Source organism: Rhinopithecus bieti, unplaced genomic scaffold (genome assembly GCF_001698545.2).
Source record: "Rhinopithecus bieti isolate Rb0 unplaced genomic scaffold, ASM169854v2 scaffold_18644, whole genome shotgun sequence".
NCBI classification, from domain to species: domain Eukaryota; kingdom Metazoa; phylum Chordata; class Mammalia; order Primates; family Cercopithecidae; genus Rhinopithecus; species Rhinopithecus bieti.
Window position 1 is genome coordinate 289465 of NW_016809656.1, and position 15012 is coordinate 304476.

The 15012-nt window shown below is 38.1% G+C and overlaps 1 protein-coding gene across 1 annotated transcript in view; it reads right to left on the minus strand.

Annotated features, from left to right (window-relative positions):
• Nucleotides 1–15012, minus strand: part of CRYBG3 (crystallin beta-gamma domain containing 3) — a 122224-nt gene that overhangs the window by 96947 nt on the left and 10265 nt on the right. Inside the window, exon 2 of the mRNA XM_017889939.1 lies at nt 4097–4163. Coding sequence (XP_017745428.1) covers nt 4097–4163 — 67 coding nt within the window. The remainder of the gene's footprint in view (nt 1–4096; nt 4164–15012) is intronic.

Sequence of the window (15012 nt, forward strand, 5' to 3'; positions counted from 1 at the left end):
TTACAGGTGTGAGCCACCACGCCCAGCCGGCAAGGGTGTGTTATTTTGTTGTTGTTTTTAGTTATAAGTACAAAGACAAGAAGAGAACAGATATAACTGGTGATACAGTTTGAATGTTTGCTCCCTCACACTGACATATAATCCTCAGTGTTGGAGGAGGGGCCTGGCGGGAGGTGTCTGGGTCATGTGCGCAGAACCCTCATGGATGGCTTTGTGCTGTCCTTGCAATAGTGAGTGAGTTCTCGTGAGATCTGGTTGTTTAGAAGCGTGTGGCAGCTTTCCCCTCTCTCTCACTCCCGCTCTTGCTATGGGACATGTCTGCTCCTTCTTTGCCTTCTGCTATGATTTCCACCAGAAGCCGAGCAGGTGTTGGTGCCATGCTTTCTGTAAAGCCTGCAGAACTGTGAGCCAATGAAACTTCTTTTCTTTATAAATTACCCAGCCTCACGTATTTCTTTATAGCAATGCAAAAACAGCCAGATATAGCAGGCAAGAGATTTCAGAAAAGGTTAGGAAGGCAAAAGCAGACAGATGCATAGTAAATGAGCAGAGAAAGCTTCTACCTAAGTGACTGCAAAAAGGGACTCTGAACCTGAGGGGAACAAAACAATCCATCACACAGGCAATCTGAAATGACTTAGGATTTCAAGACAGTAGGTACCACTTAAGGTAGTGTCAGACATGGGATTAAAACTAAGAGTTTGCTTGAAAATCTTCAAATAGAAAAGTTGAGCCCAAGGGCTCTTCCTTCACCCAAACAGTAAGATAATCCTCCCTACTTTCCACCACTAACACGCCCAAGAAAAAATAAAAACAGAAAAACTGAAAAAAAATCTGAAGATATTAAGGCTTTTGGAGAAACTGAATTTGAGATCAAAGGGACATCCACAGGGAAATGTCTGGAAACATTGATAATCAAGTCTGGAGCTCTAGATGGATGTCAGGTAAAGACACAGGAGCCAAAAGATGACACCAAAAGATTGGAAGATATTACTTCAGAGGTCTGACACTGAGGAGAACTGAAGATTTTGAGAAACATCTTCATGGAAAAGTATTTAGCCAAAAGAAATCAGTGACTGAAACTGAAGGAAGTAGCCAGAGGTAGGGATGGGACCAAGAAAGGACAATATCACAGAAGCAAAAATAAACCAAAGAACATTTCTAAAAAGGAGAGAAAGACTTGGGAAAAAAGTGTTTCAATTGGTTAAATAGAATGAGAACCAGGGAAAGGTTACTGAATGTGGTCAGCAAAAGGTCACTGGTGAACATGAATGTAACTGGTTTCATGGAATAGCTTTCATTCAATCAGCGACTACGTACTCAGCATCCACGACACATGTGCCAGACACAGTACCAGGCTTCCCATGTCAGAGGGAACTAAAAGAGAAACAGGAATCAGAGCAGAAAGCATTAAGAACTGAACAATGCTTAAGACAGACTTTCATAAGGAATTATGAGGTAAAAGGTAGGAGTAAAGTAAAATAACAGACCGAAAGGAAAGGAAACCAGACTCACAAAATAAAACAAAAACATTGTTTTTAATTTTATATATTTAAAGAGAAACACAGACCTGATGCAAATCAGAAGCCAGCGAAGATGGATGGATAGCAGTAGTCAAGGCAAGGCCCAAGGAAAGGCAGTAAAGTAAGGACACCAATACCACTGCACATGGTATAGTCAAGGCGGGGGCTTAAGGGGATTTAGCCTTACAAGGGAGAAAGGGATAAATATTCGTCTGATACAGGTAGAAGAGAGCAGGGCGTAACACAAAGTAGATGTGAATGAAGAAAGAGTTTAAGGCTACAAGACAATGATAGAATGTGGACTAAATTTCTGGAAGCATCTCCAGCTAGATATAAAAACCTTATTAACATAAAATACGTATTCCAGTAGAATAGAGGTAAATGTTAGAAGTAGCCAACGATGTTAGCAAAATAGCAAAATTTGTGTAGCATGTAAGTGGTATTTTAACGATCAAAAATTTAATGATGTCCCAAGTTAATATAAAACATAATCTAAAACTGTTTAAAATACAATTAATTTTGTAGCTCAAACTTGTCTTGCAACCAACAATCTTCGACATCATCAGTGGGTATCTCAAGGTCAAATACAAAAAGAAGACTATATAAGGTTATGTTTACATAAATCTGTCATGGTTCTGATCAAGTGGGAAATACTGCACATTTTTTCTCTTATCACAGAAAGCATTATAAAATTTAGGTTATGTTACCAAAATACATATTTGTTATGATGCCTGGTAGCAGCAGTCCCTGAACAACTGGGTCTGTGTGGCTAGGTTGAAGAAATCCTACCAGTAGCTTCCAGAAGGTTTTTTTAAAAGTTGCATGAGCCAAAATGCACAGGATACCCCAGAAAAAGTGCCACGGTATCCTTTCTATTATGGGATAACTGCAGTTTCCGTATATAAGTAAGCTTATAGGCTTCAAATCACAAGAGAAACTGTCTCATGGCTGCATGGTATTTACTTAGGGGCTTAGATGCCAAAATGATATTATCCTCGGCACTCAAAACAAGATGTTAAGAATGGACAGAAAAGATTGTTAGCATAGGGGCCCAGCTATTCTATTTGCCAAATATATTTACTGAATCCACAAAGATGTAACTTTCAGAGCCTCTGTAGGTGGAAAACAGCACTACTGGAAATAAGAGCCTGAATTTATTCAAGTTTGAACACTAAAGATTTATTTAGGTGAAAGTATAGCTAAAATAAACCATCAGATATAGGCTAAATGGGGAAAGAAGCAGAGACTAAGAGAAGAAAAGGGAGTAAGGAAAGCAGGAAGGTTTGGTAAAGGTCAAGAGTGGGTACAGAGGCAACAAGGGGTTAAGAGACGGAATGACAAAAGCTGATAGCCAAAGAAACTTGGAAGTTTGAGATCTCAGATGTAACAGCCTTCCTATGAAACAACACAAGGGCAAGTTTCGTTTATTGCATTAGAAGTAAAAGTCTTGAGTAGGGAAACTCAAAGCATGTACAAACTGAAAAAGCAGCAGCAGCTATAGAGCCCAACAATGGTAAACCAGCAGGCTGGCTAGCAACTGATTGCAGAAGAGAAGTGAGATACATGATAAAACTACCAGGAGGAGGATTTGGTAGCCAGACTCACAAAGGAGTGAAGAAAGGAAAGTTAGGTGATCTTCATTTTTTCCTTTCAATAAATTTTTTTAATTATAATGGAGAAGACAGAAATAAAGAATTAAAACAACTTTGTCTTTATAATGTGTAATGCACTGGGCATTATATAGTTTTTAAAAATATTACAAAGTGCCCATATCAGTCTTGAAGAATTGAGATGACATTTTAGTCTTTCTACTGACCAAGCTAATTTATTCTGAAATTCCCAGAAGATTCAAAGTTTCTCCTTGATTGTCACAAATCATGTGAAAAGAAAGCAACTGGGACCAAAAGCCATGATTGTGGGATAGCTACCAAAACGTGATCACATACCTAGAAATTGGAAACATCAAATTTCTAGAAAATCGCTTATGAATAAAAAGAGAATCACAAGGTTTAGTGATTTTCAAGGATTTTCAACTACTCATGGAGAATTCCCTATGTAGGTGTATAGTTTATCTACTTTTTGTGCTTGTCCTCTTAGAGAAGCCAAGAATGACATGCAAGCTAACCAAAACACACCTAACACAGAGCAATGGTATGTAGAAACAGATTATTAACTTCTACCCTCCAAAAGCACTATTACTTTGCAACATTTCAGAAAACTCATAAATCCCAGAACTTCCTAGGAAAAAGACCATGGAGGTCATGTAATCTGACTTACAGATTAGCAAACAAAGACATAAAGAAGTTAAATGCCTCAGCTGAAGATCACACGTTGGGTTAGTGGCAAAGCCAAGAACACCTCTCTGTATACTCCCTTCTCAGAGCCTTTCCCCACCTGTCCAGACTCCCATCCCACCTCCCGATGCAAGTGTCTGACAAAGCTGGACTGGATTTCCACAAAAGTAATTATACAGTGTTCTTTTGAAATGTAAAATAAGATGATAGAATCTAAAAGAATTAACAGTAATTTAAGATATTTACTTGATATAAAGTAATATTAATTTAAAACTATACCTTTACTGCTTCTGATGAAAGTACATTTTCCTTTTTCTGACTTGTGCTCATGGGCTCATTTTCAACACTGAAAAATAAAAACCACAGTTTCTTTTGAAATTAAAATTACTAAACTAAAAGTTTTCTGTATTTAAACCCAAACTGAAAGGTCCTTTATCTACAATGCCCAAAGACTGATACACCATGTTATACCAAGGATATATTGATTTGAATCTCTAAACTCAAAAAAATGCATACAAAAATGTTCATCTAGGCTTCAGATATTTGTGAGACCTCATTGTGCCTCATATTTTCTTATACAAATAATCAACATCACAGTAATGATATATCTGAACAAAAGAGCACCTGTGTATTACTTTCATAACACTGGCAAGTGCTAGCACTCTAAGATACTATTTATGTGAAGGTTCCCCACAGCCAGATATTTTTTTAATGCCTATGCTGGGTGTTATTTGGAACAGAATGCATTTCTATTCAGCAAATCACTATAAACATATAGGTCTATCTAGTGAATTCTGGGAATACTCAAAAATAGATGTAGGCTTATCTAGCCCCAAATGTGTTCCAGATGGCACGTTAAAATCTGATTTCCCAGAGAGTTACTTCTAACTGTCTTTAGTCTGGAATACCTCCTCAGATGCCTTTTGGGATGTCATTATAAACTAGTTTCCCAAGACACATTTAAAATTTTTTTTTCTTTTTTAGAGATGGTCTTGTTCTGTTGCCCAGGCTGGAGTGCGGTGGTGCAATCATAGCTCACTGCAACCTCCTGGGCTCAAGCAATCCTCCTGGCTCATCCTCCTAAGTAGCTAAGACTACAGGTGCATGCTACCATGCCCAGTTATTTCATTTTTTGTAGAGATGGGGGTCTCAACTATGTTGCCCAGGCTGGTCTTGAACTCTTGGCCTTAAGTGATCCTCCAACCTTGGCCCAAAGTGCTGGGATTACAGGCATGAGTCACTGCGCCCAGCTTCCAGATCTAAATATTTATATCTCTTTTTAAACATTATCCTGTTTTCATACTTTCATAATACTAGACAAATTAAGTAGCTTCACTCTAAAGATTATTGACTCTCTACCATATGCCAAGGATTGTGCTTAGCCTTAAGGATATAAAAATGAGTACGTCAGGTTCTTTGCAAAACTCAGTCTAGTTGGAGAGACTAATACATAAACCTTAACAATATAGTTTCATAAGAGTTATAATTGCTAAATGAACAAAATTCTATGAAGCATAAAAGAAACAAGGAACAACCAATTCTACTTGCTCAGTAAAGTACCCTCAGAGGAGGTGCAAAAGCAGGTGGTAATAGAGAATCAGGCATTTTCTGAAAACCAAGTTTTATTTGTTTGCTTTTAATATAAGTCTGGAGCACAGAGTTTGCGAAGGACAGAGGTAATCCTCCAAGGGATGAGACTGAGACCAAAAATTAGTGGATCCCAGACTATGAAGACCAGGCCTGACCTGTTACAAAATCTGACCTTTGTCCTACATGCAGTGGGAAGCCTTCAAGGAGGGGACAAGCATAAGCAGGAGGATGACTGAGAGTGGGCCAGATGTCGAATAGTGGTCACTGGTGGTGGAAGGCCTGGAAAGGAGGAAGTATCAATAGCTCAGATCAAATAAAGGCCATCCCAAAGCAGATCAGATGGAAAGAGAGGACACAATTTATGCCATTTAGATTTTCTATCCATAAAAGTCTATGTTATTATGCACAGTATCCAAGAAACAAATGGTCATGGTCAAAAGATGGAAACAAAAAATAAATCATGAACACCTGGAAAATACAATGGATTAAAATGTCATTAAGTCCAAGACTCCATGCACAAACACATGGACCAAACAGATACAGCTAGACAGATCCTTAAAGCTTCTAAATGTCAATAGAAAAAGTATACACACACACACACACACACACACACACACACACACACATATATAAAGACATAAGCTGTGTGTTAAACACATAAAAAATTCTGTGGAGCAATTCAGGAATAAAATCAAGAACAAAACAATAGAAAATATTGTACAATACAGAACTGCAACCTGTACATATGTATAAAATGAGAATGTCTCATAATTGCTTCTTTAAAAGTGAATAAGTTCTTATCTCTTTTTTCTATTTTACTAGTCTTTATCTTTTGCCAAAAGGCTGTTTACAATTCAGTTTTTTTTTTTTTGAAGTAAATGTGAATTGATTTTGGTCTATTTCAGCTCAAATTAACAAAACAAACTGGCAAATACATATAAAAGATCATGTCATAAAGATTTGGGGTATAATTAAGAATAATGCTGACCTCGGCAAGTGATCTAACTACAATCTATTTTGAATGATCTACCTAAAAACTATCTAAACATACAACATCTAATTTTAGTCTCCTAGTTCATGCTTCAGGATTCCTGAAATTCTGCTTCATTTGGTGTGTTTACAGGATTTTCTATAAACCTACTGCCTAAGACTGTAAATGAAAACAGTAAAGGTTTCTTTTCTAATATAAAAGCTCTCCAGAAAATGCAGCTAAGTTCATGAGATTATGGCAGAACTCAGTCTTTTCAAGTACCAGTAATCACTTCCAAGTACAAACTATAGACACACATACAAATTCCAGAAAAATACAGCAGTAAATCAGCATGTAAGTATTGAGCAAACAACGGAAGAATTTAAGTTAAAATCACCAAAAGAAATATTACTTGATATTTCTTAAAATTCTCCCTTATATCCTTTAAGTTGCATGATTCTTATTACTAAACCAAAATTTTAAAATGTGTTGAGTTTTAAAGCAAACAACATATTTTAAAATTTTGGTTGACTGATAAAAATCATTGCTTTTATTAAAATTTCAACACTTTGCTACATGAAACATTCTTAGCATAGATAACATTATTCATGCCCTACCTCCTGATATAAATGTTACCCATAACCACTTGACATTACTAGAATATACCAAAGTTTACACACCTACAAATCACTTTAATCTGCTGCTTGCAACATTCTTCCCCACCCTAATCAACTCTAAATCCTTTACAGCTTAGTTCTGGTTTTACTTGTATTTTTTGTGCTCTCACTGCATGCAGCAATACCTCCCACATATTTGCCACTCTTTATCATTAACAGCTAGTTGTCCATCTTCCCAATGAGAATATAAACTTATTAATTCAGAAGATGTATCATTCATGTCTGTATTCCAGAGCCTGGCATCCCACCCGGCACCACGAAGGCACTCAAATAGTATTTGTTAGATGACTTTTAAAAATAACCTATAACCAGGCCAGGTGCGGTGTGGCCTATAATCCCCATACTTTGGGAGGCTGAGGCAGGCAGATGGCTTAAGATGAGGAGTTCGAGACCAGCCTGGGCAACATGGCAACCTTGTCTTGACAAAAAAAAAAAGAAAAGCTGGGCATGGTGGTGCGCGTTTGTAGTCCCAGCTATTCAGGACGACACTGTACTCCACCTGGGTGATAGAGTGAGACCCTGTCTCAAAAAAAAAAAAAAAAAATCTATAACCATATTTCCATTTGTGCCTGCTTACCTTCATCAGAAAACACTGTTACATTGGAAACAATATAATTATAACATCAGTCTTTTTTTCTCAAGGAGGTAGCATATAAGTCTCTTGAAAGAATATGCCAGCCATTCCTATCCTACAACATACTTCTCTAAAACCATTAAGTAGGGAGTGGGGCTGGTGGGAAAAAAATCACTCAGCAAGAACAAGGTCATTTTCAGTTGATTTAAAAATAAAACAAAACACACAAAAAATGAGAACACAGTAGCTAAATATACTCAAAAACAGTGAACACTCAGATGTCAGCTTAGTACAAATATAAAATAAAATAAAATAAAATAAAAAGGGCTCAAAAGGCTTGGGGTGATATTTTCAGTCTCTTAAAAAATAAATACTAAGGAGAGAGAAACATGTTCACCTCAAACTTCATGAGAGACCACAATCCATTCCTATTGTTTGCTCACAATTTAACCCCCTTTGGGACCCAGGGTATTTCAATTAGGAATATTTTTAGAAAGCAGACATTTTATTCATGGCAGGGGGTGAAGAGCAGAATTCAAAATCACACATAGGCACAAATAAAACCACCTTACATTTCTAAATAGTCTCATCTTAGCTAACAGCACTTTAAGAATTAATCTTTCAAAATAGCTTAAATATGAAGGTCAATGTAACATAAAAGCTCCTCATCTTTCAAGTAACTTTATTTGGACCATGCCTGAAAATGAATCCAACATATAGTTATTTAGCCTTTATGTGACTCTGCACCAGAAATAAAATATTTTTCAACGGCAATGCAAAAAAAGGATCACTTTAACCTTCTAAATTTCAAATAATTTACATAAAGGAGAACTCCTAACCTGTCACTGAAGATATATTATTTTCTTAAAATTAAATAATAACAAGATTCCCTAACCAATAGCAGACAAGCAGCGGAAAACTGGGTGGAAGAACTCACCCACTCAACAAACTAGTAGTGCACACATGTATGTGTCAGGCACCGTTCTTGGTGCTGGGGGTTGCACAATGTACAAACCAGACAAGTCCTTGCCCTCATTCTTTCAGAACTCATGTCTGTATTCATCGGAATCACCTGGGGTATCTATGTTTCTCAAACAGATTTCTAGGCCTGATTGTCAAGGAATCCAATTGGAACGGGGCCAGGAATCTACATTTTGAGCTACAAATCACCCTTTACCCCAGGTTGTTCTAATGCAGGTGGCCCTCTGACCCCATTCTTGATAAACAATGGTCTGAGAGCCTCTCTATCTTTAGCTGACATCAACAACTGATAGATGTAGAGGGAAGAGAAAAATCTGACCAGGAGGATCTCCACTTATTATTTAAATATGTTAAGTGTGGCTAAAGATTAGGTAACAATTATTTAGAAAACACTACCCATTTTCCAACACTGCTGTTCAGCAAAGCTCCTCCATCCAGAAAAGCAGTGTTGCCCTAATGAGCATATATAGCACTCAAAGTATAGGGTGGGACCTGGAAGGAAAAAATACCCCTCTTTCAGCCTATACCACAGACTGGAGCACAAGGGAAGCTTCCGGGCTTCTCTCAGAGTCAATTTCTCATGCGGTAAGAAAACACCTTCTTGGATGGCCACAGGACAGATGCACAGAAACAAAGGGTACACTCAGTGGAGGATGTAAGGGAGAGTAAAGCTTTCCTCCCCTCCTGTAAGCACCTGTTGGGCACCTCCTCCTCCTATGCCTTTCTCTCACACATAACCGTGACTGCATCAGAAAAATCTGGAAATGGTAAAGACCTGAATACAGCTTCCATAAGCGTCTTCTGGAGGCTTGTCTACTTCTCTATGGATGCCAGAGTCTATGAATTCTTGCCCTTTTGAGAGAGGAAGCGATCTTTGGTGCTAATGCCATCATTGGCAGCAATTCAGAGCACCCCAAATATGAGGTCACTTAACATAAGGTAGTCCCTAATTTGGGAATGCTCTTACATCTAAACAGCACACCCCAACCCTCTGTCCACAGGGACATTTCTCCACTTCCAGGGCCGATTTACCTTCTCTCCTTTGTTTCCAACCCCACTCAAAACTGATGCTGCCTGAAAATATCCTCCCACTTGAGATTTTCACTTCTACTACATGAGGTGTGGTATAGAGTAGAAGAATCAGCAATACTGTTGAGAACAGGGAAAAAGAATCAGGGCAAATCTCCCCATCATTTTATCTTCCTCCACTACCGTAGAACTGCTGGTTCCAAAAGCCTGGTCCACTCAGCAGCACCTCTCCTTCTACCTCAGCTTCATTAGGCCTTTCCTTCCTAGTATGTTCCTTCCCACCACACAGCCCACCTGACCCAACTCCTGTGATGAAGTCCTAAAAGTAGCCAGAACCTATCCTTCCCTTAAAATGTGATCAAATAATACCCCAGTCTTCCAGGTGAGACTTTCCCTTGGACTAAATGAAAAATAATGCAGAACAAGACGAGATCTTGACCCATCCACTCCCTCTCCCGCTGTCGTAAGTAGTAAAATGCTTTGCAACAACTCAGAATGAACTTTTGTCTGTTTCAGAGACAGCACCTTGAGGACAAAATGCACTTGTCAAAATGAACGTTTTTGGATCTGATTTTACAACCACGTAAATTAAAAAGGTTCAGACCAGCTGATATGAGATCTCTGTCAGATCTAAAATCCCACATTGCTATGTTCTACAACAGAATAACGGGTGGGAAAAAAACAGGTAGACTAAACTTGAGGCTTTTCTGGTAAAAGATGAGAAAGACTACGGCCAAGAAACCAACTTAGATCAAAACTAGCATGAGGGCACTATAACAAAGAGGCGGAAATGTCTACTGTTCCTTATTTCAAAATGACTGAGGCTCGCTCTGGGCCTGCCCTCTATTCCCTCAGATTCCACCTCTTGGCCCTCTTTTGAGTCCTTAAATACAGCAAGGACTTCATCCTCACACTCTCCCAAAGGGTCTGCTCAAGCCATGGGATCTACATTACCCTTGGGGTATTTTTCTTAGAAACATAGTCTCACGTGACAAGTTCTATAATTTTCTTTGTTCAAAGCTATACTGCAGATACATTATGGATTAAATTGACGTTTGTGCACCGGCCTGGAGCACCATCCAGCAGGTCCAAAGATATGGGAAAAAAGATAGAGTTCCACAGCAATGATTTGCAAACCACCATCTGGAAAACTGTCCATTCACAAATGGTGTGTGCCAGCAGTAGAGTGGTACTTGTATTTTTTAATGGCTATTAATAGAATATACAACAGGTGGTTATGGCACTATTTCTGGGCTTCAAATTAAAAGGTAACTAAAAGCTGCAATTTTAAGGCACTCAAACAGCATGTATTTTAGCCCAAACATCTGGCAGTTGAATGATTTCAAAATTCTAGAGAAAAATCAGGAGGAGAGGGGAAAGGTAGGCATGATTATGAGGCTCTGTTGCTTCACAATCTGAGACTTCTGACACTCCTTTTCTCTATAATGTCGGTCCTCTCCTATAATTTATGTATCTACCTTGAGGCTGCCTTATTTCCTGTCCCCCAACTCATGCCCCCAAAATAAGACCCATAATTACAGTTAAATCACAGGCTGAAGAGTGAGAATCTCAGTACGTCTGAAATGTGCCTGAGCTGTCTACCATACGTGTGTTGTGAGTGATTGCTCCATCCTCCCCAAGTTCTCCATCCACCTCATAACCTTCAGATTCTGAATGTTTGACTCACCCCCGCAAGATTCAATACCCTGAATCTCTTGCTGTGATGTGAACTCACGACAGTATTTTAGCTGCTTTCTAAAACAGAGCATTCATTCACATATCATTCAACAAATTGTTCTGAGGACAGGGAACTGGAGACCCGAGATTGTGCCCTCGCAAAGCTCCCCAGAATCTGACCTTGGCTGACTTCCCCTCCAACTGAAATCCTTCCTCCTCTGTAAATTCTTCCAGACACAGATAAACAGATAATATATATGTGAATATAAAAACACATTTACAAAAACATATAAACACATGCCCAGTGATACTTTCCAAAAGTAAACTCATCATTTCAACTCCTTACTATGAACTAACAAGTCCTACCTCATTGGCCCCTGGCTCTCTTCCCCATGTCACTAACACCCACTCCTCCTCTAATTCTGTGTCTCTGTCCACACTGGCATCTGTGCCACATGATTGTGCTCCAGGACCTTCTAACTGAATGTTCCTTCTGCCCAGAAAGTTCTTTCCTCAGACTTGTTCATGCCCCACTCCCGGATATCACTTGGGTCTTTGCTTAAATGCTACCCAATACAGACACTTTTCATGACCACCCTACCTGGACTCACCACTTTCATTATGCCCCTATCCCTCCCCATTTTATTTTTACTTCAAAGCATATTATATATTAATCTAGATATTTTCTTCCCTCCCCATTAGAATACAACCCTATGTAAGTAGAGACACATTTAGATATGCAAACAAGATTCTGAAAAGTGATGACACAACTAAGTTGTTCTAATAATTCAATTTTAAATTATTTTTACAACATATAAATAAATGTATTATTGTCAGAAATGTTACAGCACTATGGTTAAGTGAAAAAATTCAAGTTCCAAACTCTTGAAGAACTTTTACTTTTATAAAAATATTTAGACATGAAGACGTATTTAGACAAACCCATAGGGAATCATTTGAAAGAATGATATATGTTTCTGAGTGGGTAGGGTTATGAGTCTGCTTTTGCTTTTTGATCCTCTTATAATTTTATACCTATTTTGTAAAAGCAAATATTACTATCAAAAAGAGAAAAAAAAAGTAGCATAGTTGATGAAAAGAAAGCAAAAACAAGTCAGTGCAAAAAATGCAAGCAATTAAATAACAAAATACAAATACTGCAAATATTACCTAATGTTAATTCCTTTGTATCATAATATATGCAACATTACCAAAAATTTATCTGCCTACTTAGAACAATGAAACACCATTATTACCATTCACATTTTCAACTTTTACTGATAAAAAGCACAATGCCATCCTTCCAGCCTGTGAATGCACCTTTGTGCTTTGACAAGACAATAAAAGGCAAGAGAGTTTACATCTCACCTAATCTGTCCCCAGTTATTAAAACATCAAATTCAAAATATTTCATTCTTTGTCATAAGAAGCATGGTAGTTACAAGAAATTTATGATCTGCCACTGAGGTAGCAACCACTTTTGTATAAACTTTAATATGAAAGATAAAAGTTTCTAGCATATCTTCTAAAAATTACATAAAACAAATATTCGTGAGACCACCCAAATACCATTTTCACGTCACTTCTGACATTGCCATTTGTACTGTTTGTCATAAATAGCATATAAAATATTTTTCTTTAACTGTTTTCTGTAACTATGCTAGGGTCCATCTTGGAATTCTGCCTATTACAATGGGTTATATTTTTGTGCCAACACCTTACTTGAAATTAGCACTTAAAAGCATATCTGATTTTAGAAGTATGCAAGTGCTATGGTTTGGATGTTTGTCCCCTCCAAAGCTCATGTTGAAATTCAACCCCCAGTGTTGGCAGTGGGGCCCAGTGGGAGGTGTTTGGGTCATGGAGGTGAATTCCTCAGGAATAGATTAATGCCTTCCCTGGAGTGGTGGTGAGTGATTTTTCACTCTGTTAGTTCCACCAAAACTGGCTGTTAAAAAGAACCTGGCACCTCCTGACCGCTTGTTTCCTTTCTTCCCAAGTGATTCCTGTATCTTCCACCACTACTGGGAGCAGCTTGACACCCTCATCAGATGCAGATGCCCAATCTTAACATTCTAGCCATCAGAATCGTGAGCTAAATAAATCCCTTTTCTTTATAAACTACTCAGCCTCAGGTATTCCTTTATAGCACACAACACAGACTATGACAGCAGAAAACCTCTGTTTTGTAATTTTTTAGCAATTTTATTATTATTATACTTTTAAGTTTTGGGATACATGGCCAGAATCTGTAGGTTTGTTACATAGGTATACACATGCCATGGTGGTTTGCTGCACCCATCAACTCGTCATCCACATTAGGTATTTCTCCTAATGCTATCCCTCCCCTAGACACCTCCTGACAACCCACCAACAGGCCCTGGTGTGTGATGTTCCCCTCCCTGTATCCATGTGTTCCCATTGTTCAACTCCCACTTATGAGTAAGAACATGTGGTGTTTGGTTTTCTGTTCTTGTGATAGTTTGCTGAGAATGATGGTTTCCAGCTTCATTCATGTCCCTGCAAAGGACAAAAACTTATCTTTTCTATGGCTGCATAGTATTCCATGGTGTATATGTGCCACATTTTCTTTATCCAGTCTATCATTGATGGGCATTTGGGTTGGTTCCAAGTCTTTGCTATTGTGTACAGTGCTGCAATAAACATACATGTGCATGTGTCTTTATAGTAGTATGATTTATAATCTTTTGGGTATATACCCAGTAATGGGATTGCTGGGTCAAATGGTATCTCTGGTTCTAGTCCCTTGAGGAATCACCACACTGTCTTCCACAACGGTTAAGCTAATTTATAATTTACACTCCCAACAAGATTGTAAAAGCATTCCTATTTCTCCACATCTTCTCCAGTATCTCTTGTTTCCTGATGTTTTAATGATCGCCATTATAACATGTGAGAAGGTATCTCATTGTGGTTTTGATTTGCATTTCTCTAATGACCAGTGATGATGGGCTTTTTTCATATGTTCATTGGCTGCATAAATGTCTTCTTTTGAGAAGTGTCTCTTCATATCCTTTGCCCACTTTTTGATGGGGTTGTTTTTTTCTTGTAAATTTGTTTAAGTTCTTTGTAGATTCTGGATATTAGCCCTTTGTCAGATGGATAGACTAAAAATTTTCTCTAATTCTGTAGACTGCCTGTTCACTCTGATGATAGTTTCTTTTGCTGTGCAGAAGCTTTTTAGTTTAATTAGATCCTATTTGTCTATTTTGGCTTTTGTTACCATTGCTTTTGGTGTTTTAGTCATGAAGTCTTTGTCCATGCCCATGTCCTGAATGGTATTGCTTAGCTTTTCTTCTAGGGTTTTTATGGTTTTAGGTCTTACATTTAAGTCTTTAATCCATCTTGAGTTAATTTTTGTATACAGTGTAAGGAAGGCATCCAATTTCAGTTTTCTGCATATGGCTAGCCAGTTTTCCCAAAACCATTTATTAAATAGGGAATCCTTTCTCCATTGCTTGTTTTTTGTCAGGTTTGTGAACGATCAGACAGTTGTAGATGTGTGGTATTATTTATGAGGTCTCTGTTCTGTTCCATTGGTCTATATATCTGTTTTGGTGCCAGTACCATGCTGTTTTGGTTACTGTAGCCTTGTAATAGTTTGAAGTCAGGTAGCATGATGCCTCTAGCTTTGTTCTTTTTGCTTAGGATTGTCTTGGCTATATGGGCTCTTTTT